General features: G+C 48.6%; 1 protein-coding gene across 1 annotated transcript; it reads left to right on the top strand.

Annotated features, from left to right (window-relative positions):
* Window positions 1-2413: 2413 nt before the first annotated feature.
* On the top strand, window positions 2414-21853 carry Vstm5 (V-set and transmembrane domain containing 5). Its single transcript, XM_028874055.2, has 4 exons — window positions 2414-3092; window positions 19813-20139; window positions 20228-20368; window positions 20837-21853. The coding sequence occupies exons 1-4, from the start codon at window positions 3005-3007 to the stop codon at window positions 20878-20880; spliced, it is 600 nt and encodes a 199-aa protein (XP_028729888.1). The 5' UTR covers window positions 2414-3004; the 3' UTR covers window positions 20881-21853.
* Window positions 21854-27064: the final 5211 nt, after the last annotated feature.

Here is a 27064-nt window from a genome sequence, read left to right as displayed (position 1 = left end):
TGCTCTTCCAGAGGACTTGGGTTCAATTCCCAGCACCCACGTGGTAGCTCACAGCTGTCTGTAACTCCAGTTCCAGGGGATCTGACACCCTCACATCAATCAAAAAACAAAAACAAAAAAACAAAAAAAAAAAAAAAAAAAAAAAAAAAACCAGAAAATACAGTAGAGAGAAACCACAGATCTTGATCTTGACTTCTGGCATGCACATGTGTGCACACACCTGCACATACATTTATTTTTTTATTTTAAATTAACAATAGTAGTTACTGTGCACAACCTAATGTTTTAAAGTATGTGTATAGTATGAGCTGGTTAAATCTAGGGAAAGTAACACACCTCACATAGTCACCGTTTGCCTTCATCCACTCAGCACTCCCTCAACACAACATTTCCTCATCCATCATCATTGTGTGCTACGCTGTACAATAGATGTCTCGAACTCATTCCCCCTTACATAGTTTTATGTCACAGAAATCCTGCTCAAGAAGAAAACAAAAACAAACAAACAACAACAAACATTTGTCAGCTGCCAGCTGGTACAGCAGAGTCAAACTCCAGAGCACACACCGTGTCTGCATCTCTCCCAGGTTCCCAGCCCAGGTGTTTCAGCCCAGCTTGTAAAATATTTTTATTTAGGTTTTTGCTTGTTTGGTTGGTTTGGTTTGGGTTTTTTTTTTTTTTTTTTTTTTTTTTTTTGAGACAGGGTTTCTCTGTGTAGCTTTGCGCCTTTCCTGGAACTCGCTCCATAGCCCAGGCTGGCCTCAAACTCAGAGATCCTCATGCCTCTGCCTCCTGAGTGCTGAGATTAAAGGCATGTGCCACTACCACCCGGCTTAGTTATTATTTTTGAAAGAGGGTCTTGCAATGTAGCCCAGGCTGGCCTTAAACTTGCAATCCTTTTGCCTCGGCTTCTTGAGTGCTGAGATTACAAATGTGAATCACCATGACTGACTTGGCTTCATTCTTAGCCCAGGACCTCTCACGTGACAGACATGGCCCGCTAATACCTACAGTGTCATGTCCTGCACCTTAGCAACCCCAGCAATGGCCACGTGACACTCCCAGGGGCATTCCAGATGGTATCATCTTTCCGTCCATGAGCCAACACTTTAGCTGGTGAAGAGGACACTGAGTGGCTAGCCTGGTCACATCCCTTCCTGACTGCAGTTGACAGGGCACCACGGCTGTGGCTCTCACAAGGATCATACTCTCACAAGGATCAACTTAATGGTTCTAGAATCACCTTGCAAAGAAGCCATTTGGCACACCCGTAAGAGATTGTCTAGATTCAGCTAATCCGGGTGGGAAGACCCACCTTAACTTGGAGTGGCACCATCCCAGGGCCTAGGCTCCTGGACCGAATGTAAGGGAGAACGCAAGCTGAGCTCCGGAGTCTTCCTGGGAGATGCAATGTGGTGCCTGCCTCCTCAAATCCTGCCACCACGGCTCCCTGCCACAGCGGACTGTACCGTGAACTGTGAGCCGAACTCAACCTTTTCTCCATTATGAACGTAACTAACATGACGTGGAATCAACAAGGAGCTCGCTAAGAGCAAGGACATGGGAGGGCATGCTAGATGCCGTGGTCTCCTGGGCACTTCCTGTCTCTCTGTTCCCCATCCTTACTTAGAGAGGCTTGTCTTCACTTGAAACTTCATGAAGTATGACAGGGGCCACAGATCTAGGGAAAAGGAATGTCTTCGAGGCAGGGGTAGAGCTTTGTGGCTTTTCCTGGAGAGACTGCTTCTATCCATCACAGATCAAAAAGAAAGAATTCCAAGTCCTAGATGGTGAGCCCATGAGTTCATTGAAGTCGCTTATGTTAGCAAGGGTCAGGAGCATGGGAGACTCGAGCAGCTGGATTACAGAAAAGCCCACTGCATTGCTGGAGTTCCCTGCGTGACTTGCTTGCAGCTCCATGGAAGTCTCCTCTCCCCTGGCAGCTATTACTGTTCATATAATCCAAGAGTTGTGTACGTGCCCTGGCACCCTGAGTCTTATAAGTTCTGACAAAGTAGACTAGAATGCCACAAGTGGCTTGGATCGATATTCGTTTCCCCAGCTTCCGAATCTTCACACACCAGCCCACCCCCCTTGGAGGCCAGTTGCTCTTGCTCTAGCCCTACAGCATCCTGGTTCTTGGTTTTAACAGGAACAGGCAGACTATAGAGCAGTCGATCATTGTCTCCAGGCCCCGCCCCTTGCTAGGATTCCTAAAGTACCTAGTCACTCCTGTTGCTTCCAGAACGCTAGGACTGCAGGTGTGGGCCACCTCTAGGGGCTTTCCAAATCAGTGTGGTTGTAGCCAGCTCAGCGCTGACGTCATTCCACCGCTGTCCTATGAGGGACCAGCATGCCCACCTGTGCCAGGTCCTGAGCAGTAAGCAGCTTTCAGAGCCCTTTCCTGGGTGGATGAATGGATGGATGGATGAAAGGATGGATGGATGGATGCCATTGTTGTCCATATACTCCACACAGAGCCAGCCTGAGTCTCCTTCTCTATCACCTCTTACTGCTCACCCCCACCTCCGGCTGTCACTGGGCTTTCCTAAAAGTGCCCATGAAGTCTTCAGATTGTCAGTTTGGGTCCTCCTGGGGCAACAGTTAGCACTAGCCCTCTCTCTAGCCACCTCCCTGCACTGAACCTTGAATTGATACAGTGGGTGTGACTCTCAGGAAATTGCTCATTATTTGCCATTAGTGCCTGAGAGTGCGTGCCTTCCTATTATCCATATCTTTCTATATTCATAGTCCTCCTTCTCTCCTCCCTCCCTCTTCCCTTCCTCCTTTCTTCCCCCTCTCCTGGGAACTGGTTCAACCAGAGTACAACCTGCTCATCTACCTCTGTCTGGCGCTGAAGCAGCTGCAGGAGCTGGGACGTGCAGAGCTGCGGAGCTGAGGCTAGAGAGGCCAGGCTGGCGCAGTGCGGGGTGCCGAGGGCGAGCAATCGGCCCAGCTACCTCCCCGAGGCCCATGCGGGGCCAGTGCCGCCGGCTGCTCCTTCATGAGGCCGCCGTGGTGCGGGAGGAGGACTCGCGGCATCCCGCTGGGGCTGCTGGCGCTCTGGGTGGCCGCCGCCCGCTGTTTGCAGAGTGAGTACCCGACTGGGAGACCTCGCAGGTGGGAGCAACTTGGCGGGTGGGAACCACATCGCTGGAAAGGGTGACCCCTCGGGTGCGCGCCAGGAGGGCGAGGAGATGCGGGCTAGGGTCACTTCACCGCCTCCAGGCTGGAGGGGTGCGGCTGCAGAGTCCTAGGCCGAGCTAAGGCTCTCTTGGTGCCCTGGGCCGCTGTTGCTGTTATCGGAGCAGGAAGCCGGCCTGGAGATAACTCTGCTTGCTGCAGGGCTCTGGCCTCCTGGGCAGAAATTTCTATTTTCTTCCAGGAAAATAAGACGACTGCAAACCCCGAGGTCGCTTACCACCAGCCCCTAGTGGGAGACACACCCTCTGTGGGTTTCCTGGGTCCTATGGACCTCCCTTAACAGGAAGACGACTTCCAGGTAGCCTGGTGTCAGGAAAGGGGTCCTGGGGTTCGCTGGAGCATGAGACCAGAGAAGGTGCCTGGTGAGCCAGCGCTAGAATCCCTGGAGTCGGAGTGTAGCACATGTCCATCATCATTTGTAGACATGACTGATTACAGTACAGTTTACTTTCTTGTTCAAGGACTATCAGTACTACCGTTCCCACCTTACAGATCAGTCAACAGAGGTGTAGACAGGGCCAGAGTGGGGCGACTGGAGTTGTGAGGGCTAGTAGGGAGAGCTGGCCTTTCTGAGTCCTTTTGTTCACAGATCCTGGGGGGTCTACAGCCTCCTGACAGTTTAGTCCTCAGAGCCGCTTCTCTGTGTCCTGCAAGTGCTGGAACTGAGGCGCAGGAAGGCCATCCTGCCTGGACAAGGTGACAGCCTACCTCGTGTGTGGTGATTCAGCCAGGGCTCACACTGAGCCTCCAGGTCTTTTCCTGGAGCACAGCACTGGTGTTTCCAGGACTGGGACCGGTACCCGCCGCTGGGAGCAGGACATAGCGGGCTGTCAATCCAGCAGTTGGGAATCTAGGCTGTGACCTCTCCCAGTGTTTTCCAGACACCGGCCTTGCTCTCGGTACCTACGTCTGTGATGTTCAGACGGTGATGTCCAAACCCTGGCTTCTCCCCGCAGGAAGCAGGCAGGCCACACACAGTAACACAGGGAACACTATAGTTAACAGTTTTTTCTTTGAAGTGGCCTTTGGAGGAGGTAAGTGCTGCCTTCTGGGAACACTTAGAACTCAGATTTGGGAAACCAGAGCTCTCTATCCAAAGGAAAGCGCTCTTACCTGGACCTAGCGGTTGGATAGGAGCCACCATGACAGAGAACACAGGGTGTTCCAGACATGCAAGCCTGAAGAGCAGGTGAAAGTTCGCATCACCTGGTGACTGTGTCCTACACAGCCGTAAGCTTCAGGAGGGCCAGCCCTGTCCACTCTGATCAGTCCCTAATGTTTGCCCCATACTAGCCAGAAGCTAATCTTCTCAAATGAGGGGGTGTGTCCCCGCCTGGGGGAGGCCTGTGCTGGAGGCCAACCCTGGTGATATGGGCCTGTCCTCTTCTCCCTGGCTCCCTGTATCCTCCAGTCAGGGCTGGGGTGGAGTGCAACTGCAGAGCTCTTTTCTAGCATGAACAAAGCCCTAGGCTTTCGACCAAGCACTGTTTAAAAATAAAGGGGGGGCGGGGGATGAAGCTTCATTCCCAAGCCGGGCGGTGGTTGCACACGCCTTTAATCCCAGCACTTGGGAGGCAGAGGCGGGTGGGTCTTTGTGAGTTCGAGGCCAGCCTGGTCTACAGAGCAAGGTCCAGGACTGGCGCAAAGCTACACAGAGAAACCCTGTCTTGAAAAACCAAACAAAAAAGAAAAAAGAAAAGAAAAAGAAAAAAACATGCCCCCAAGCACACAAAATTCCTGTATTGGAAGTCTTTTCACTGTCAAAGCTGTTGTTGTTATGGACTATATATACATCCCCCAAATGCATTGGATGAAAACTCTATTGTGATGTTATTTGGAGGTAGTGCCCTTGGTGTGAAGTTGGAACCCCTGTGGTGAGATCCGAACTCTTCTTCTGCTGGTGGGAACACAGGGAGCAATTTAATAAGCCAGGAGGAGGGTATTCAATAAATCAGTGAGATGCTCAGCAGGTAAAGGCACTTTTCACCAACCAGTCTTGGCGACCTGAGTTTGACCCCTGACCCACAAGGTCAAAAGAAAGAACTGATCTCATAAGCCCTGTGAGGGCCACACTCTCCATGGCACACATGAACCCACACGAGTAATAGTCACCCAAATAAACAAGGGTGAAAATAGTTTTTAGATAAAATAAAATATGACTGTATGAAGTACCCTGGATCTTGCACTTCCCACCCTCCAAAACTGAGAGGAGGAAATAAATGCCTGTCACCTCAGTCATCCGGTCCGTAGACTCTTAGAACAGTCCAAACTAGAGAAGCTGTGCTGAGAAGCGGGGAACTACTGTCGTAAGCACCGAATGCTGTAGAACCAGTTACTGGGTGGAGGCTCAGAAGTTTGAAGAGTGCACTTGGGGTTGAAAGGAAGCCCTGGTGAGGTCCCACAGAGAAACATGGAGGGTTATTGAACAATGGAGAGAGGATTCATGAAGTAGCAAAGATCCCCACTGAGATGTCTTTGCATTAGAGTGGTTTGTGGAAGGCAGAAGTTGTGAGTGGTGCAGTTGGTTATTTAACTGAGGAGATTTCTAAGCAAAGTGTTGAAGAAGGGGCTTGGTTCTTCCTGGATGCTTATAGCAAATCCAAGGGGGTGGGGGAAATGAATTGAGCTGGGTGTGATGGTGCATACCTTTGATCCCAGCACTCAGGAGTTCAAGGCTAGCCTGGTCTACATTATGAATTCTAGGCCAACTAGGACTACATAGTGAGACCATATCAAAAACAAACAAATAAACAAACAAACAAAAAGAAGTCAGAGCTTAAGGATGTGGCCATAACCTGCCAAAACTGTAAAAAAACAAAACAAAACAAAAAAAAACATCAATAGTGATGATAATAAAGGAATATCAGGAAGAGAACAGCAAGGGTGTGGTGAACAGCCTTGGTAAGTATGTGTGTGAACCTAGGCACTAATCAGCCACCCCAGCAGACACACTGCCAATCTAAACTGAAGGAGCCAGGGCAAAATGAAGGAAGAATGTGAGTGTCTTAGGTCCTGCTCGACTGACCCACAAAGCTATGCAGCTATAGACATGTTCCTCCAAACAGGAAAGTGAGCTTGCCTGGCTTACCTGGCCTGGCAGCCTCAGGACTGTCTCGGCACAAAGAAAAGAGGAGGGGACGTTGTTTCAGTGTCCGCTGCCCAGACGGTGGACACAGGCCACCTGGAGGAACATCAGGGGTGACCTTAGCGTGTCTGAAGGCAGAGCCTCCAACCAAAGAAGCTCTGGTCTTAACAGGGTGTTTTACTACGTTCGGAACCCATCGCCCCATCAATCCCTGTAGTTTCTTCCTAAGGAAGTGACAATCTCTGCCCTGTCCCGTAGTGGTCTCATCACTGTGTTTTGCAATATGTAGCTTCCGTAGTTCCCAGAGCACAGCCAGGAAGGACTTTGCTTCAGGTTGAACTGTCCCTAGCCGCTCACCCACAGCTTCCTTTTAGACGACATTTAAGTAAGACTTCAGAATTAACTTTAGAGTTAATTCCAGAGTGAGTTCAGACTTGCAAGGCTACTGAGATAAAATAAATGTGTTTTTTATGTAGAATGGATATGAGTTTGCGGGACCAGAAATAGAAAGTGTAGAGTGAAAGTGTCTCCACAAGCTTAGGAAGGATGAGAATCTGCCTTCTCTCTATTATGTCAGGACATAACAAGACAACGACAGCCTGAAGGCCAGGGCAGGAGTCCTCCCTCATCAAAACCACAGATGCCCTGGTCCTGGGTTTTCCTCCTGGGAAGTGGGGTTGCGGGTGGAGAGCATAGCTGTGCCATTAAGATGGGGATGCATTCTGAGACTTGCATTCTTAGCTGATCTGGGTGTAATGAGAGCATCTTAGAGGGCCTCACAGGAACCAAGCTATCTCTGATGTCACCATGAGGTAGCTATATCTGTGGCCCATGGTTCTGTGGTGTGTGCCTGTGTTTACATAGATAGCTGAAACAGGAAGAGGAAGAGGGAGAAATACCAAGTTCAGAGTTTCAAAGTGGCTTTCTCATAACTGATTCCCTAGTCTGCTAGACATCAGTCAGCCCTCGGGACACAGGGGAGATGACAAATGGATCAGAAAGGACATTTCTTGTCCACAGGTCCAGCCAGTTGAGAATGTGTGCCTGCTGAGGAGCACCATGGGGTATCTCAGGCCTGCCCCGTGCTGACCCAGAGAAGCAGGCTGTGAAGAATCCCTAGATGGCAGAGGAACGTCTCAAGGTTCAGAGACAGTTCCGGCCTTGTAAGCCCTGAATTCACAGGGCAGGGACAGGGAGGACAGGAGCTCAGTGGTTCCAAAACAGTGCAGCACATTAGAATTTGCTCAGAAAAACAGGTGCAAAACAACAAACAGACAAACAAACAAAACGCCTTTAGGGGACCGGCACTAGAATGGCTCAGTAATTAAGGGCACTGCCCTTGCAGAGGTTCAATTCCCAGCACCTACATAGTGGCTCATAACCACGTGTAACTCCAGTTTTAGGAAATCTAATGGTCTCTTCTGACCTCCATGAGCACCAGTTACACATAGGATGCATATACATACACGAAAGCAAAACATTCATACATGCAAGATACAATAAAACAACTAAGTAATTTTTCAAAAAGAAACACAGGTGCCTGTCCCCTATTCCAGACCAATAAGACCAACAGGGCCCAGGGCAGAGAGCAGTCTGTGTGGTTCTGCCTTTGAGCTTCTCCAGCTAAAGTGTGGCCAGGCAGAACATGTCTCTCCTAGATAATGTCCATTAGTCTGGTCCTAGGGGAAGAACTGACCCACAAGTGTCCATTTGTCTCTCGAAACACCGGCCATTGTCTCAGAGTCTTGCTTACTATGTGGTTTCATCCACACAGACTAAGACTCTCCTACAGGGCTGAGGGAAGGAAACAAGTCTACTTTTCTTTGGTCTCACTGGTCTCAGAAGTTCTTGAACTTTTACTATGACTGGCCATCAGGAGCTAGAGGTTCTGAGGGATCTCCTGGGAAAGTCTAATCCCAAGAGGGTGAGTGCCTAGCACTGGGCATTGAGATTGGAGCTTGGTTTGGAGTAGGGAGGACTTCTTAAAGAGGAAGTCTCGGTGGCTAAATAAGTAGATGAGCCGAGAAAGCTGGCGCTGCAGGGACCATGGGGAGACTCCTGTCCTTGGCCAGTAAAGAGGGGATCATTCTTTCCTGTGCCCTACGGGGCTGTTTGATATTTTCCCCACTCATGAACTGCATCATGGGAAAAAGTCACCTACCAATCACTCTTCTTTCAGAATGCCTGCTGTCATTGAGCAGCGATGCCCATGTGTTCCTTTCTTGATGCTGTTTTTCCGGGGGACCCAAGTCCAGGGAGCCTCAAGCCGGCCAGCAGCCAGTTCCCAGGCAGTCCACATCCACCTCCTCTCCTGCTCAGCACCCTGCCAATTAAGAAGATAGAGCTTGGGAAGGTCATGGATCTTGGGTGGAAGTTGTTGGAATAAACTCTAGTGCTGGAGAAGGAGGGAGATAGAGCCCTGGACACCAAGCACTGTGAGGGCCTAACACGGAGCTCTGTCTGCCCTCCTGCACAGACAACCTTAGGTTAGTAAGGCCCCTGCCCTAGGCTCAAGCCAAGGCCTGAAAGCAGAATCCCAAACTTCCCCTCGCCTTTCCCTATCATCCAGCCCCTTGACATCCTTTGTGATGAGACTTCAGAGATATTCTTGAGCTAGAATTTTTTCTCCTTTATATTAGGTGAGTTAGACACAGAATAGAGGCTTGAGATGAAGGTATTGAGAGAAGGTATCCTTCAGAGTATAAGGTATATTAAGGGAATTATTGAAAGTCACAGGTAGAGTGTCGCGGCTCCAAAATCAGGAGGCTTCAGTTTCCCATAGGACAAATCAGAATGACAGGTTTGAGGGGGTGTGGGGGTGATGGGCAGTCCCATAGATTATGGTTGATGAGTAACCCACAGTATGTACATGTGGGTGGGTTGCTTTTGATTCCTAGGTGGCAGGGGAAAGGTCAGAACAGGCATTTCCTGTCTGCTCCTCACACCTGTACCTGGAAAAAAGCTGCAGCAGGTGTGGCCTGATGTGCCAGAGGACAACTCTTCATATACCAGGGTTAAAGTTCAGTTCAGTTCAGCAGCCCCTGTCAACAGGCCTAGCAGGCAGAACAGATGACGCTTAAGACAGTCTTTGAAAAGAGAGAATGGCCCTGAGACCAGGGAGAAGGTGAGCTGAGCTGAGGTTAAGGCCACTGGGGAGTGTGGCCCATAGTTTGGGGTGATTGGAGTTGGGGGTGAGACGAAATCATGGGAGATGGAGGCAGAAAAGAAAGTTGGAACCAGCGTTGAGGCCTTCCAGAGTCAAGGCAATTTGCACTTGGGAAACTAAATACCCCAGGCCCGTGACTCCTGCAGACAAAAGCCACAGAGGCCCCGCATTCCCGCAGCTGGACCACTTAGTGAAGTCACTCCGAATGGAATTCAAAGCTGAAGTGCGGGCAGGCGGGCGGCCTGTGAAGAACTCTGCTCCGGCCTCTCCCAGCTTCTGCTGGTTGCTGGCAATCTCTGGTGCGCCCTGGCTTGTACACACACCACCACATCTCTGCCTTCACTGCCTGCACATGATGCCGTCTCTATGGGTCCAAGTCCTTCTTTTTAAAAAGACACCAGGTCAATTGCATCCAGGGCCCCATTTTTATTTGATGACCTCTGTAAAGACACAATCTCTAAAGATCACATGACAAGACTGGCTGGGATGATTTAAACATTTAAACATTATAACAGGCAGACAAGAAGGTGGAGCTCCAGGTAGGACACAAGTCTGAGAAAGGGTCATCAATGCAGCCTGTGACTCCCCCCTACCTACCCTTGCCAGGTCTGTGGTCACTCACTGTCCCACACCTTCAAACTAGCTCTGGTGGAGTCTGGGAACATATTTTTTAACCTACCAGAGAATGGGCTTAACATCCATGCCACGTGAGTGTCCTGGATGGAATCAGAGTGGCCCTGGATGGAAGGCAAAGGAGCCCCGTGGCCCTGGAGTTAATTGTTCCTGGTGGGCCACTTCCTTTCCACTGGCAGTTTTCTGGGGCTCATTGACTGCCAACCCATAAAGATCCCTAATTACAAGTGAGAGAGGTGAAGGGATTTGTGAAAACTCACAGCACTGGGGTGCAAGCAGCCAAAACAGCAAAATGCAGTGTGCAAGAACCAGCTGCCAGATGGGGAAGGGACCTAGAGACCAAGCCAAGAGCCAAGACTGCAGCACAGAACACGACTTCCTGAGTCTCAGGGAGTGTAGGTTCCGACGACAGAATGGGACCTGTGAACCCAGAGATGGGAGATAGGGCTTTATATGCTAGACAAAGACATAAACATAAGTGATGTGGAGCTGGTAGAGTGCCTGGGTTCAACCTCCAACACAGTATAAAGTGGTCATGGCGGTATAGGACTCTAATCCCTGAAGTGGAGAAGTCGAGGCAGGGAGATATGGAGTTCAAGGTCATCTTTGCTATATAGTGATTTCAAGAACAACCTGGCTACATGAGACTCTGCCTCAAAAAAGCAGGGGTGGGAGGAGACAAAGAGGCCAAAGGCAAACTGAATGTATATGGGCTTTCTCAAAAAAGAAGAAAAGCAAACTATGAAACTGTGAGATGTCAGTTAAGAAACACCCGAGTGTCAGAGCCCAGACCCGTGTGCTTAGCTGACCATCTTAATAGCTTTGTTTATTCCGTACGACTTCAGACATATGCCAGTGTGAGCCGATGGGCAGGATGGGATTGTAACCAAGATGGTTGCAATCATGTCAAGACAGATCCTACACTGGGATCTTCTGCTCTGTTCGTAACCCCTGTCTCCCTCAGCTGGCATGGAACCCCTGGCCCCTCCCCTTGCTTGCTGGCAGATCCCTTCCCTCTCTGCCCTATTCCTGTTACCCTGAGAAAGGTAACACAGAGCTGTCCTCTTCTGTAAGACTGCTGAGTGACCTCATCAGGGTCAGGAGCATAAGTTTGCCTATTTTCTTTATTATAAAAATTGTGGGGGTTCTGTTGGGCGAGGTGGTGTATGTCTTTAATCACAATAGAGGCAGGAGGATCTCTGTGAGTTCCAGGTCAACTGGAGCAGCATAATGAGTCCCTATCTCGAGACGGGGGAGGGGGTTCCTGGTGTGTTTGCAGCAGCCTGAAGTGTACAGCCAGTGTCTTCCTGTTGGGTTACATGTAGGCAGGACTGCCTGAACCTGTGCCTCCCACTTACTCGACACTTACTGGAGGTTTGGGGTCCTGGGCTGGCTTTGGCGTTGGCAACTTCACTTTGGTTCCTCTAACACGCCAGGCCTATGAAGTGGCTATGGCCATCACAGCAAACATCAGTACAGATGTGGAACAAAGACCTCGTCTGTGGATTAGCCGTAACTAGGCCAGAGTCACAACAGTCAAGAGTAGGCTGGTTTTGGAACCCACCTCGGCCAACTCATCTCCTTTGAAAGCCTTGATTCCCTGGGCTTTTCTCTGTGTATGGCTGTCATCTGCAAGAAAGTAAGGCTCTGTGGGAACCTTGGGAGCAGGGCTTGCATGCACATGTTAAACACAGGAGTCACTGCTGATTTTAGACAACAGGGGAGGTAAATTGAGTCCTGAGGTTCTCACCAGAGCTAGCCATGGGGCCTGAGCTCCAACCAGTTTGGCCTGGTTCTGCATTCTGCACCCCATACCTGCAGGCCAGCTGTGTAACCCATTAAGGGAAGGCCACTGCTCAGGAGTTCCCATTCAGGTGCCAGGTGCTCTGTAGGATTCTTGGGGTGCAACATAGCCCAAGCAGGCTAAGCTACAGTCTAAAGGGGAGAGATGTTCGGTAGTCACACATGTAAGGACATACAGGCCGTGGCAAGTGTGGTAATGAAAAGGTGCCCTGAGAGGAGACCAGAGCTAGGACAGGCTTTCCAGTCAGCCTTCCACTGGTTTACGATCAACAGTGGTGCTTGGGTATAACTTCTATACACACCCCTGACAACAAAATGTTATCAAGTTATTATCTTTGCCAATCTGATAATGGCAGAGTCGTTGAACTTCCTACCCTTGGTTTTTGGACTGTGATATGGGTCTGGAGCCCTGAGATGCATTCAGGCATTTTTTTTTTTTTTTTTTTTTTTTTTTTTTTTTGGTTTTTCGAGAGAGGGTTTCTCTGTGTAGCTTTGGAGTCTGTCCTGGAACTCACCCTGTATCCCAGGCTGGCCTCGAACTCACAGAGATCCACTTGTCTCTGCCTCCCGAGTGCTGGGATTAAAGGTGTGCACTACCACCGTCCAAGGTTTGCTCTTTTAGAGTGTTTTTTATGGTGGGGGGTACAAATTCTGAATTTTGGTGAAGAGGTAGCCATGGCAACCTTCACCTAAGCCTATCTCTGCCCATGGTGTTTGAATTTGGCCTGAATTGGGGTTACTTCTCAAGGTCATGAATCAGCAAGATGGTGGGGACTCCTGAAGGGTGAGCTGAACTTCGGTTCCTGTGTAACCAGACACCGATGATCATAAACCGTGTGAGCCATTAACATGATTCTTGGCAGCTAAAACGTCCAGCTCGTATTTGGTTGCCTTCACACAAAGGTGTCTTCCAAATTGTAACTTTGCCTGGGTCGAGAGTGGCAGAATCTGGCCAGGACATGAGTATTTAGTTGCTGCTTAAACCTGTCGTTTCTCCTCCCAGACATTCACCTGTTGGCAGGCCTGGAGATGAGAAAGGGGTCCCTTGCCAGCTCAGCACATCCTCTCCCACTGGCCTCCCAAACTGGTGACAGTTTGACAAGCAGGACCTGCATCCAGTCATTTACTCGTCTTCAGAGTACACTTGAGCTCCAGTCAGGTGCCAGGCCCTGGGCTGGGGGCTACTAAAGGGGTTGTGGTCTCCCTGAACACTGGCCTGTCGTCAGTAACCCTAACAAACAGAGCGGCACAGGGGCTGGAAGGCAAATTTGTCAGCAGATATCTCTCGAATCTTACAGTAATCCCCTCTCATGTCTGAGGTCAGAGGCACAGGAAACAAAGATAAAGAGATGATGGATAAGATAGTCACAGACCAGGCTAAGCTGCAATAAAACCCCACCTGTACCAGTGAATGGATCTGTGGGTGTATTATCGATTCCCATTTGAAATGCGGAAAAACAATCATGTTTCTCAGCCTTTTGGCTAAGATTAAGTGGAAAAGAAAAGAAAAATCTGGGTGTAGTAGCACTCAACCATAAATCCCAGGCAGGAGGATCAAGAGTTCAAGGCCAGCCTGTACTACATGAAAATTTGCCTCAAAAAAACAAACAAGAAACCTAAAATAAATAATTAAAAGTGATTCAATGTAAAAGGGTGGTATGGTTGTTCAATCCTGTAATCCCAGCACTTAAGGAAAGAGGGGTCAGTGCAAGTTCAAGGCCAGGTGTATAAAGCAAATTCCAGGACAGCCAGGACCACATAACAGGACCCCCAACTCACACAGCAAGTGAATAGATAGATAGATAGATAGATAGATAGATAGATAGATAGATAGATAGATTGATTGATAGGTGATAGAGGGATAGATAGATTGATAGGTGATGGGTGATAGATGATAGATGATAAATAAATTGAGAGGTGTAGGATATATTAAAAAAGATAATAGAGGATAGAGAGATAGATAAACAAATAGATGATAGACAGATGATAAATAGATTGACAGACAATAGATGATAAATTGATAGATATATGGATGATGGATAGATGAATGATAGGTTATAGATAGATTAATGATAGTAGGTAGATGACTTATAGGTTATAAAGACATGATATATAAATGATTATAATAGATAGATGATAAATAATAGTAGTTGATAAATGAATAATAAGTAAAAATAATAATCAGTGATAGATTATAGATACATACATATATGCATAGATACTAGGTAGATAGATACATAAATAGGTAGGTAGACACATAGATAGATGGTAGATACATAGATAGATGAACACATACATACATATACACACACACATACATACATACACATACACACATACATATACACATATATACATACATACATATATACACATACATACATATATACATGCTTGTAAAGTACATCAAACACAAAAAGCCTAGATTCTGGGCTGAAGAGACAACTTAGTAGGTAAAGGCACTTGTGTGAACTAGAGGACCTGAGTTTGATCTCCAGAATCAACTTCCAGAAGTCACCCTCTGATCTACACACACACACACACACACACACACACACACACACACACACACACACGCATGCACACAGGCACACATAAACAGGCACACACATACACAATAAGTAAAAAAGAAAAAGTAAATCCTTAATTCCAAGCCCTGCCCCTCAACCCGCCACCCCCCTCCCGCACCACCACACACACACACTGGCTGTTAGATGAGCCTAATCTTCCAAGCCACAAAGCAGCAGCTTTCCTGGGAGAAAACCCTGACACTTCTCACTGTCACTTGAGTATTCACTGGCTCAACAGACATTGATTGACCATGTGCCCCATATTGTGCTGGTTACAGGAGGCACAAGATGAAGACACGCAGGAGTCTGACCCTCCAGATCTGACCTGGAATTTGACCTGTTTTCTTATTTATTCCAGGAGCCTTACACTCTGCCCCATGTTCTTTGTTAAAGGACAACTAACTGTCCCACAGTGGCCAGGGTCAGAGTGGTCCTGGGAATGGTCAGCAGTCACAGGCATGGCCCTTAGGTAGCTGACTCTCTCCAACTCTGGACAACTCCTGTGATTCACATTACTATTCCAGGCTGGGCTCAAGGGCGGCTTCCTGAGGGAGCCTTGAGACTAGAAAAGGCAGCCTTGAGCAGACTGTCTTTGAGGGGGAGTCCTGGCAGAGGCTGGAAGCTGAGCTCTTTAAATCTCATCCGGAGGTAATGTTGGCCAGGAAGTCTACACCTAGAGAGGCTGAGATGTACCTGTGCATAGCACCAGTCCAGGCTTCTGGCCCAAAGGTGACCACGTGGCCACCACAAGTGTGGTGCACCAGATTCAAGACCACCAGCTCTAGATGATCTCCTTAACACTACATTTCAGAGATCTCACCACTGACCTCAGAGATCACCTCACTGCTGACCCTCAGAGATCCCCTCACCAGCTTGGCTTGGTGCCAGAATCATCTTTGTTTCTCATTCTTTGGCTTTGAGACATGAAGGTCCTTGTTAAAATGTCATCAGTCCAAGAAAGTGCTGAAAGATCAGCAAGGACATTTCAAAGAACAGTTAACAGGTCTAAAGAAGCTCCCACTGGCCAAATGTAGCTACCTCCTAGGACATGTTACATGATATCAGTATGACAGAGTAAATTTGAAAATATTCCGCAAGTCTACAAAACACCAAGAAGAATATCCCCATTCCTTGTTAATTTCAGACAGGGTCTTACTATGTAGCTCTGATTGGCCTGGGACATGATGTAGCCCAGGCTGGCCTGAAATTTCCCATGCTTTGCCTCAGTTCCCCAAATTCTGGGATTATAGGCCACTGTGCTAATCCTGAAAAATAGCTTTTTTTTTTTTTGTACTGGGGTTGGGAGGCATGCATGAGGTCAAACCTTTCTATCTTGTTTGAGACAAGTCTTTCTTGAGAAATGGCTTTTGTTATTATTATTTTTAACAGAATAATACCAGCCAATAAATTTACAAGAATGATAGAATTAAAAAATTAAATTAAAATTTAAAAAAAGTCACCAGGCATGGTGGTGCACACTTTTAATCCCAGTGCTTGGGAGGCAGAGGTAGGCGGATCTCTGAGTTGAGGCCAGCCTGGTCTACAGAGTGAGTTCCAGGACAGCCAGGGCTGTTACACAGAAAAACCCTGTCTCAAAAAAAAAAAAAAAAAAAATCATGGGTTTAAGACAGTAACCACCTATGAAGCAGCCCACAGAGGGGAGGCACATCTGCAGACGTCCAAACCTCCAAATGCACCAGTGTTGCCTAGCAAGGTGGTCATGTGGTCTCTAGAGGAAAGGGGTGACGTGCCAACCACAACCCAGGTGATCTAGCCAACGCAGCCCCCCAGCCATGGGACAAACTTCTGGTATTTGTTTTCTGGACTGATGCTACATGAAAACCTCACTTTTACGGTGCTTTTATCTTGTTTCCAAACATGTAGAGTAAGATGTTTTAAAACATCATCATGAAAAGTCCCACACCATCTCTAAGGTGTAGAAGCTTTGGGGGATTAAACAGGACTAACATGGCCTGAGACCAAACACGGTGAGCAGATTCAGTGTAAGAACACAACGGGTCATTCTGTGAACAGTGAAGAAAGTCTGAAGATACGCTGTACATTAGCAAACAGTGTCATTCGCAGGGCTGGAGAGACGGCTGACTGTCACCGACACCGACAATCTGTTCATCCTCGGGACCCACGTGGTGGAAGGAGAGATCTGGCTCCCATACGCTGTCTTCAGACCTCCGTACATGGCACACATTGCACATACTCGCACAGCCACACCCATAAATAAATCAACACGTACTAAGAAAATGGTGTTATTCCAAAGCTAAATCTCAGGGGTGGATGATGGTGTGCATATGTCTGAGACCAACTGCTCTGAGGTCTCAGGGTGTCTGTAACTTACTTCCTTATGGTTCAGTTCCCAAAGCTGCCCAGCTCTTCAGATGCCAATCAAAAGTCCCAGGGTGGGGCTGTAGAGATGGTGCATTTGCTAAGAGCACTTGCTGCTTTTGCAGAGGACAGGGGTTCAGTCATCAGCAAGTGCATAGCAGCTCACATCTGTAACTCCAGTTCCAAGGGATCTGACACCCTTTTATAGCCTCTGTAGGGACCAGACATATATGTAGTGGTGCATATACATATATGCACACAATATATACACACAAAAAGATAAACAACTGTTTTTAAAAAGTCCCAGGTTGTCTCCATGCTTTCAACTGCCTGGCCACGTTTCGAGTGATCATGCCCCACTCTTTGCACTCAACTAAGAACAGCTCATAAAACATGTAGAAATACTTTCTTACATTCGCTCAGTCATGAGGATTGTACACATGCTGCAGATGGACACTAGAGGAAGACAGACTCAGGAAAGGGGTGTGGGAGGGAGGGCTTCTCTGGCACCTGTGTGTGGGAGGCACCTGTCACATTCTGTCCCCTCCACTGCCAGCCACTGGTTTTCTAGTTGAGCCTAGATGTAAATGTTTGAGCTTTGAAGTCAGCTGCCCAAATGTGGCTTTTTACTGTTTCTGGGTGAGCTTCCCTGAGGGCATCTGTGTGTGTGACTCTCCAGAACTCTCAGACCATTGGAAGAACAGCCCCCTTCCCCTCCCTGAAGGCTGGGAGAGGGACTTAGAGTTCCAACATTCCAATCACTCCTTGTCTTTCCTGGTGACCAGTCCAATCCTGAAACTACCTAGGGGTCGCCAGCCAGCAGTCATGTTGTGTCCAGGGTTTTAGGAATGCAGTGACAATTATTTGTTGTATCATAATTAGAGGGAGAAAGTAAATGCACTCCTGTTTCTTGGCAGAATCACTCTAGAAAGTCATTATTTTTAGATTTTTACTGAATTTATTTATTTTGTATGGAAAAGGTACACACACATGCACACACATTCCATGGGGACCGTGTGGAGCTCAACTTGAAGGAGTCAGTTTTCTCCCACCATGTGGGTCTCAGAGGCTGAACTCAGGCCATCAGGCATGGTGACTAGTTCCTTAACCCACTGAGCCCTACTACCATCTCAATGGCCCTACTACCCATATTTTAGCATGAAATCCATTGCATTGTTTAGTTACCCAGCCAGGCCTTCGGAAATGGGTGCAAGAGGGAAACTGTTATCAGCAGCATAGGACAATAGAAAGGGCCTGGAAACATTACATGTGGGGGTGCTTACAGCCAACAGCAGGGATCCAGGGCACCAAAGGATGAGAAAGCTAACCAGGACATGAAGGTGGAAACTAAGTGTCTTAGTTAGGGTTTCTATTGCTGTGGTAAAACCACCACGGCCATAAGCAACCCAGGGAGGAAAGGGTGCATTTCACCTACACTTCCACATCACAGTCCACCTTTGAAGGAACTCAGGGCAAGAACTCGGGCAGGAACCTGGAGGCAGGAACTGAAGCAGAGGCCATGGAGAAGCACTGCTTTCCAGCTTCCTTGCTCATGGCTGGCTCAGCCTGTTTTCTTCTACACTCCAGAACCACCATTCCAGAAGTGACACCACCCACAGTGTGCTGGGTCTTCCCACATTGATCATCAATCAAGAAAATGCACTACTGGCTTGCTCCACAGCCCAGTCTGGGGCGGGAATTTTTTCAGTGGAGGTTCACTCTTCCCAAATGACTACAGCTATGTCAAGTTGACCCAAAACTAGGCAGCACACCACTCTAGACTTCCTGTGTGTGGGAGGCACCTGTCACATCTGTCCCCTCCACTGCCAGTCACGGGCCTTCTAGTTGAATCTAGATGTAAATGCTTGAGCTTTGAAGTCAGCTGCCCATGTATAAACCTCAGCCCTGCAGACTGACCCTGGACAGGCTTTCTAATCATGATGAGCCTGAGGCTTAACCACTGATTAACTGGCAATGACTTATGGGAGGCTTCAATAGCATGGGCCTGGTGTCTGGTGTGCATTGGTCAACATAGTACCTATTTAGTACTTGTGAAACACATCTGTACTCAGTGTAGCACTGCTGTTCCCTTACACACTGCAGAAATCCCTGCTTGGTGCCTCTGCCTTACCCAACCCCACACCACATCCAGCTGATCATGCTCCAGTCCCAAGTACTTCCGAGTGCATGTCTTAAATCACACTGTCCTTTATTTGTGTTAATTTATTTACTTTTATTTTATGTGCATTGGTATTTTGCTTGCAGGAAGACTGTGAGAATGTCAGATCTTGGAGCTAAAGACAGTTGTTAGCTGCCATGTGCCATGTGCATGTGGGTTCTGGAATTTTAACCCAGGTTCTTTGGGAGAGCCCTTAACCACTGAACCATCTTTCCAGCCCCACCCTGTCCTTTCTAATTTCGGTTCTCTCTCTTGCAATAACCACCTGGTGGCCTCCCTTGTTCCCATTCTTACCCTCCAGCCCCCAGGCTGGTCTCCATGGCAGATATTAGCATCATCGTTGGGCCTAAGGCACCCTGCCGTTCCCATGACCTCTGAGCATGGTCTGGACTCCTGTCCAGTTCTCTAGCTTTGCATCCTAAGCTCTGCCCAGTGCTTCTTGCCTTCCAATGATCTGGCCACCCTCAAACACACCCTGCTCACCCTCAGGACACAGGCATCAGACCTGTCTGCCCCATGTCTCCCTCACAGGGGTTTCCTCCTTTTGCTTGTCCACTGAGTCTGAGCTCAAAGACCCTTCTCTCAGGGAGGTCTTCCCAAGCCTTTGTGTATCCCCGTCTACTGCTCACTGTTAGCCTGGCTTACTGTCTTCAGCGCACTGGCCATTATCTCACAGCAGGTTGCTCTGTTTATGGGTCCCTAGTATTCCACCCCTTGCTGAACACAGAGCGGAGCTGGAGGGGCCTCTGTCTTCTCAGCAGGCATGCTCAGTAAATGTTCATCAAGAAGCTGATCCGTTGATTGAGTATGGGTTTGTATGTGTACCCTACAGGTCAGGGTGTGTCTCTGCACATCCCACGGTCAGCCATCAATGCCACTGTCCAAGAAGACATCCTGCTGTCCGTGGACTACTCCTGCCACGGCGTGCCCACTATTGAGTGGAAGTACACCTCAAACTGGGGTGTGCAGAAGATTGTGGAGTGGAAACCCGGGACCCCAGCCAATGTCTCCCAAAGCCACAGAGACAGAGTCTGCACCTTCGACAACGGCTCCATCCAGCTTTTCAGTGTAGGCGTGAGGGATTCTGGCTACTACGTCATCACTGTCACAGAGCACCCGGGGAGCAGGCAGTTTGGCACAATCGTACTGCATGTGTCTGGTAAGAGCCCCAGGACTCCCTGAGCTGCTGGCACAGGCAGGCAACTTTGTAGTACTGAGAGACTCTGCCTTCCCCCGTCCCTCCGCAGAGATCCGCTATGAAGACCTCCACTTTGTCGCTGTCTTCTTCGCTCTGCTCGCCGCTGTGGCTGCGGTGCTCATCAGCCTCATGTGGGTCTGCAATCGGTGTGCCTACAAATTCCAAAGGAAGAGAAGACACAAGCTCCAAGGTAATGCGCTGGGCCTTGTGATAATCCCTTCATGCTTCTGAAGCCACAGGTGATAATCCCTTCATGCTTCTGAAGCCACAGGTGGTACTTGTTACTTCATTCACTGTAAGAAACCACTGTGTGGTAGGTTTTCAACCTCTTGACTCTGTGTGCGCGTGCGTGTGTGTGTGTGTGTGTGTGTGTGTGTGTGTGTGTGTGTCATAGGTCAATATAAGGTCTCTTCCTCACGCACACTCCACCCCTTATTTTTGAGGCAGGTTCTCTCTGACCTGAAGATCACCGATTGGCTAGACTGGCTGGCCAAACACCCTGGAATCTGCTGTCTCCACCCATGCCCCCAACACTGGGGTTCCAGATGTGTGCCCAGGCTTGTCCCTGGGTTCTGGGGCTCTGGACTCAGGTCCTTATGGTTGTGCAGTTTACCAACTGAGCCATCTCCCAACCCTTTGACTTGTCGTTTGCTTGCAGAAAGCACCACTGAGGAGCTTGAAATGAAAGACGTCGAGTGTTAGCCAAGACCATGCCCAACTACACTGCTACCTCAAGAAAAACAGTGTTTTCCAGTCTAAGAACAAAGTGAGCCGATCCTTGCGGCAGCCTCTCGCCATCCTGGCCTGCACCCCTTTCCTGACGGGAACAGCTGAGGTGGCAGTTCACTACAGACAGCCAGCTCTAGGACTTGTGTGTAGTTCAAGGAACAGTTCAACTGAGGCTTTCTGCCAGGAGCTTTCCTTGGCTGCAGCTTCAGGGCCATGCTGATTCTTAACCAGGCAGGCATCAGTAGCTGCTTACAGCACTGGCTATGATCCCAGGCTGGCCTGATGGACGAGTCCCTGTCTCCAGGGCCAGAGTGTCTACAGAGGGGCTGATGTGCGGCCAGCACTAGGACATGCTCTCTGTGCCTTTGTGCTCCTGTCTGGTCTGCAAACTGCTGCACCCTCCATCTCCCTGTCTTCCGTCCCATAAACACTGCTGTGGAGACAGCGTGAGCAAGCCTGAGGCCCTGAGACAGTCTGATGAGGTGGAGTGCGCTGCGCCTCAGCAAGCGAAGCTGAGCGCACTGAGGAAACAGAAGGTAGTGTTCTCATCCTCCCTCATACAAAATTAATCAGGTGGCCTAAACTTGGGTTTAGTGTGAGGAAAACACGGCAGCTGGATGGGTGGTATAACAGGAAAAATCCATAATGTCAGGCTTCATTCAGCTACAGCCTAGTCATCACCAACTCTCGTCTCCAGTCAGATCCAGGACTGAAGAGTGTGTGGCCTTCACCTACCTCACAGGGCATGAGGGGAAGCCAGCATTAGCCTAGATCTCTTTGAATGATGGAGAAAAGCATGAGAATCCTTGAAGAATCTGGAAAGCTATATGGGAAAGTGCTGTATTGAGTAGCAAAGGTTAAAATGCCCCGGGATGGAGCTAGAGAGAAGGTTCAGCAGCTAAGAGCACTGGCTGTTCTTGCTGAGGGCCCAGATTCAGTTCTGAGCACCCACATGGTAGCTCATAACCTTCTGTAACTTCAGTTCCGGGGAATCTGATGCCCTTGTCTGGTCTCCATGGGCATTGTATGCACATGGTGTACTCATATATACACATGAAATAAAATTAAAAAAATAAATCTAAAATGTTTCCCCATGACCTGGGTTATCAGGGCTCCAGCTGAGCTTGGGGGTTGGGTCTGAGTTGGCCTTGGCTTTCACAGTCTCAGGTTGCTTGAAAGGGCCTCCTTCCCAGCTTCCATTTGCCAAGCTCTAGCAGCAGGTGTCACGCCCTTCTTGCTTCAGTATCCACAGCTGCAGATCAAAGCTACCATTCCAACTATGATGGAAGCTGAGGTCAGTAATTATGTGCAGGCCCTTGGCTGCAGATAAGCATGCTAGAACATTCCTTTTATTCTCCTTCCTTTCAGGTCCTCAATGCCTGTCCATATCTTTTCTACTTCCCATGTGGCAGCTAAAGGATTGTTGCTAAAAATCCCTTTCCTTGGGGAAACATAAACATCAGCTGCCTCTCCTCCTCAAGTCCCAACAACCAAGGGGCAATGCCACCAAAGTTCACCCAGGAACCAATGAATGTAGTAGGTTTCTTACAGAGCACTGGATGAGTGGATATGGGCAGAGGTGACCTTAAAATAATAAGTCTGCACCCAGAGGCATTGATGACTTCCTCAGGATTGCTTCGATGAAGACCTTTTCTTTCCTACTTATATGCTCTAGGCTCTCCAGGCAAGACCACGCGCATTAGGCCAGAGCTGCATACAAGCGGTTGGGAGGGGTGGCTGGATATGCAGGTGAGGGTTCCAGGATCCTTCCTGCCCCCTCCTTCTAGGAGGAAAAGTAGGTAGTCCACAGGCCCTGCAGAATCCCTGAAGATGGAGGATAGTCCCGAACAATGGGAGTTACCTGGGAAGCCATTTAGAAGCCTTTCCTTAAAGACCAAATCCGGAGCTAGAGGAAGAGGGCTGGGGAGGGTTCAGACAGGACCTTGCGGCAGGCTAGAGGGGCTCAGACAGCAGAGAAGGGAGGAGGTGGTGTGCACCTGACTCAGCGGAAGCACTCACCCTTGCCACTTCCTGTGTACGGGCGCCCACACCCGTGCCCCTTCCTAGCAGCGGGCTGAGGAAGAAGGTACTGGGCCAGGGCACTTTCCACGCGTTCCACTGGGGCAGAGGACTCAAGGACACATGGCTCCCAAACCCTGGCTCTCCGCTGCGGAAGCTTGTGCTGCTCTACACCCCGGCTGGGAGTCAGGGGGCTAAGCCTGATGAACAGAGAGAGAAATGGAGTGGATCCCAGGGAGGCTTCCACGGGCAAAGCCTCTGCAGCTCACACTGTCCTGGGAGAATCTTCGTGGAGTCATTTTCTCCACTGCCCTATTTGGAAAGGGCCTTTCCTGGGCACCTCTGAAGCCACTCCATTTTTAAATTTTAGGGTCTGAAGTTTTGTCTGTTTTTTTTTTTTTTTTTAAGAAAATAATAAATGATAGAGAATGACCAATGTAATGTTAAATAATAAGTTGTTTCAGAGACTGTGAAATATTGTTTTAAAAATGAATGAAAATAGCCGGGCAGTGGTGACGCACACCTTTAATCCCAGCACTCGGGAGGCAGAGGCAGGTGGATCTCTATGAGTTCAAGGCCAGCCTGGGCTACCAAGTGAGTTCCAGGAAAGGCACAAAGCTACACAGAGAAACCCTGTCTCAAAAAAACCAAAAAAAAAAAAAAAAAAAGAATGAAAATAAATAGTTCTGAAATTAAGGTCCTAGTTTTTTGTGTGAGCACACTCCTGTCAAGAAGACAAACGCTGGGGCCAGAGAGATGGCTCAGAGGCGAAGAGCACTGGCTGTTCTTCCTGAAGACTCAGGTTTGCGCCCCAGCTACAACTGTCTGTAACTCCAGTTCCGGGGATCTGATGCCTTTGTCTGGCTCGTGTGCACCAGGCATGCATGTGGAACAGCCAACACACCGATGTACATAAGATAATAATTTAAAGATTAAAAAAAGTCAAAGGCTCTGGACGAAGTTTCCAGTTGGTACTGAACACATACAGACCTGTCAAACATTGCCTGGAGTCAGATGCATGTTTTATTTTATTTTATTTTTTTCTAAATAAAATTTGTTTTTATTAAGAGATTTTCTATTCATTTTATATACCAACCAGATTTCCCTGTCCTCCCTCCTCCTGTCTTCCCCCCAACCCACCCCCCTAACCCCCCACACCCTGTTCTCACCTCCTCCAAGGCAAGGTCTCCCATAGGGAGTCAGCAGAGCCTGGTACATTCAGGTGAGGCAGGTCCAAGCCCCTCCTTCCTGCACCAAGGCTGTGTAAAGTGTCCCACTATAGGTATTGGTTCCAAAAAGCCGGCTCATGCACTAGGGACAGGTCCCCATCCCACTGTCTTGCTTATCCAGAGGGCCCAGTCCAGTACCATGGGGTCTTGTCAGCTATTGGTCCACAGTTCACGTGTTTCCGGTAGTTTGGCTAGTTGTCTCTGTACTTTTTCCAGTCATGGTCTCGATATCCCTTGCTCACGGCATCCCTCCTCTCCCCCATCGACTGGACCTCCTGGAGCTCGGCCTGGCACCTGGCCATGGATCTCTGCATCTGTCTCCATCAGTTACTGGATGAGGGCTCCATGATGACTGTTAGGGTAATCAGCCATCTGATCACCAGAGTATGCCAGCTCAGGTACCCTCTTGACCATTGCCAGTAGTCTATGGTGGAGTCATTCCTGTGGATTCCTGGGAACATCCCCACTCCCAGCACTCTGTTTCTCCCTATTCCCAAGGTGTCTTCATTTATCATGGTGTCTCTTTCCTTGTTCTCCCACTCTGTTCCCATTCTGCTCATTCCCATTCAACCTCCTGCTGTCCTAAGCTCTCATCCTGTCCCTTGCCCTCCATCGCCCTCCCCTCACCCCCAGTTTGCTCATGTAGATCTCATCCATTTCTCCATCACTGAGCATCCATGCGTCCTTCCTAGGGTCCTCCTTACTAGCTAGCCTCCCTGGAGCTGTGAGTTGCAGTCTGGTTATCCTTTGCTGTATATCTAGTATTCACTTATGAGTGAGTACATACCATGCTAAGACAGATGCATGTTTTAAATGACAACAGAACTTACATTGGTCCTGTCAACATATTTCCCACCTTAGAAAAACAAAACTGTCGTGTTGTAACCAGCAAACCATTTTGAACTGTGTACTTCCAAAATTCTGTAACTCTTGAGTCCTTGCTCCTTCTGGAAAGGGGAGACCGGAGACTGCCATGCCCCTACTTTAACGGTGCAGTCCTTGCCCTGTAGAACACCCTGTGGGCATCTGTGTCTTCTCAGAGTGTGAACTGAGAACCAAGGAGGTGTGTGCTGTGCTCATGTGGCTGCTTCCTGGTTTAAAGAGCTGACATAGAACCCCAGGCCCTTGAGGCCCAGTGACGGTGACTGCCTGAGACCGTCTCGGGCACAACTGGGAGCAACACCACGGTGAAGAACAGATACCGTGAGGTGAGGTTGCTAGGACATCATTCAGAAAGGCAGGAGGAATGTAACCATGGGCGGAGGAGGTGGCAGCTGGGGTGCCACGGAATGAACAGGAACCACATGTGATGGGATAGCCTCCAGGACTGTGTCTCAGACGCAGCTGCCTTGAGAACCTAGTGGGTTCTCACGGTGGAGACCCCTCCAGAGGTCGCCAGCTTTCACACATCAGAACTGGCTTCCTGTGCTGTTTCCAGACACCAGACCCCTTTAGTTGATTGAGAAGTTACTGCTAGCACAGCTACACATCTATTTCCACTCACAGAGGGGTGGGTTGCCCGTGTGTGTGTGTGTGTGTGTGTGTGTGTGTGTGTGTGTTTCTGCATGTGACCACCATCTCAGCTGCCAATCAAACCTTCATGAGAGCATACTTGCTGGAGTCATGATTTCTCCTGCCTCTCAAGAATCTTTAATTGAAAAATAATAAATGCTTTTTGAAAAGTCAAGTGGTTACACATCCCTAATACAGTGACAGTTCTTCCTCTTCAACTTTACTTCCCAGAGGGAACAGTATCTTCTACACACACCTATACATAAATCTGTCTATTCATTACAGTACACATTTCAACAGTCACACACACCCACTTCTCCGCACTTCTGGAGATTGAGCCTAGGCCCTCATGGATGCTAGGCAAGCACTCTCCCATTGAGCTACATCCCAGCCCCTAACCTGTTTAGTCAGTACACATCACCTACTGCTCTTTCTGACGAGTCTTGCATTACTTCATGTCTCTTTACTAAAATCCTTTTTATTCCATGACGTATTTTTTTTTTTTAATTTTTTAAATTTTGAGACAGGGTCCTCCCTATGCAGCTCCAGATGGCCTGGAACTCCATATGCCTCTGCCTCCCTCTGAGATTAAAGGCTTAGAGCACACGATGCAAAAATGAAAATCTTAGGCCAACTTTCTATTATTACCTCAAATTACAGGCATATGGTTCCCACTCACATTTTTTCATGTGTGGTACGTGTGCATGTACTGTGCACATGGAGACATGAGGTTGATGTCCATTATCTTCCTCTATGGCTCTCTAATTTATAGGCTGAGATAGAGCTGGCTCTGGGGACCCCGGCTCTGCCACAGGAAACTGGGATGCGAGGCAGATTGTTACAATCATCTAACATTTAAGTAGATGCTGGGACCCAAGCCCGTCCTCACACTCACTGCAAGTGCTCCCCCAAGGCCATCTCCCCAGCCTGGCTCCCCACTGGTGATGCCTTTGTCCATCTGGGAATTCTGTGTTTTATGAAGTGGAGGGGTTGCAGGGGAAGCTTGTCAGAGTACTGGGGTGAGAGGACACTGCCAATGTAGGATGAGTCAAAATGTCTCCCTTAGACTTGGTTACAGTGTACATATGGGAAGGCTAAATTCCATTGGTCTAACAGACCCAGCTATGCCTGCAAATATTTTTCTTCGGGAACCTCATCCTTTGTCTGCTTTAGGACTTTTTCCCTGACTAAACAAAGTAGACTTATTAAGTAATTCAGTTTTCTATTTTATTCCTCAGTAGTTTTAGCCAACCAGAAAATCCAACAAGGGACTCCAATTGGGCACTCCTGCAAGGCAGAGAGAGGAGAGAGAAAGCGGGGATGCTATGTTCTGCTTCTTCCAGGCGTACTCACTTCACTAGTTATTACCCGGTTTCTCAGTTTGTATGTCACATTTA

This window comes from Peromyscus leucopus, chromosome 7, assembly GCF_004664715.2.
Source record: "Peromyscus leucopus breed LL Stock chromosome 7, UCI_PerLeu_2.1, whole genome shotgun sequence".
Classification (NCBI taxonomy): domain Eukaryota; kingdom Metazoa; phylum Chordata; class Mammalia; order Rodentia; family Cricetidae; genus Peromyscus; species Peromyscus leucopus.
The sequence above is the reverse complement of the archived record's forward strand: the minus strand, read 5'-3'. Positions and strand labels throughout refer to the sequence as shown.

Excerpts from the sequence above, each read along its gene's own strand:
- Vstm5 (XM_028874055.2), top strand. The coding sequence starts at position 3,005 with ATGAGGCCGCCGTGGTGCGGGAGGAGGACTCGCGGCATCCCGCTGGGG. Across the intron at positions 20,140-20,227 it reads AATCGTACTGCATGTGTCTG|AGATCCGCTATGAAGACCTC; the intron begins GTAAGAGCCCCA and ends GTCCCTCCGCAG. Across the intron at positions 20,369-20,836 it reads GAGAAGACACAAGCTCCAAG|AAAGCACCACTGAGGAGCTT; the intron begins GTAATGCGCTGG and ends GTTTGCTTGCAG.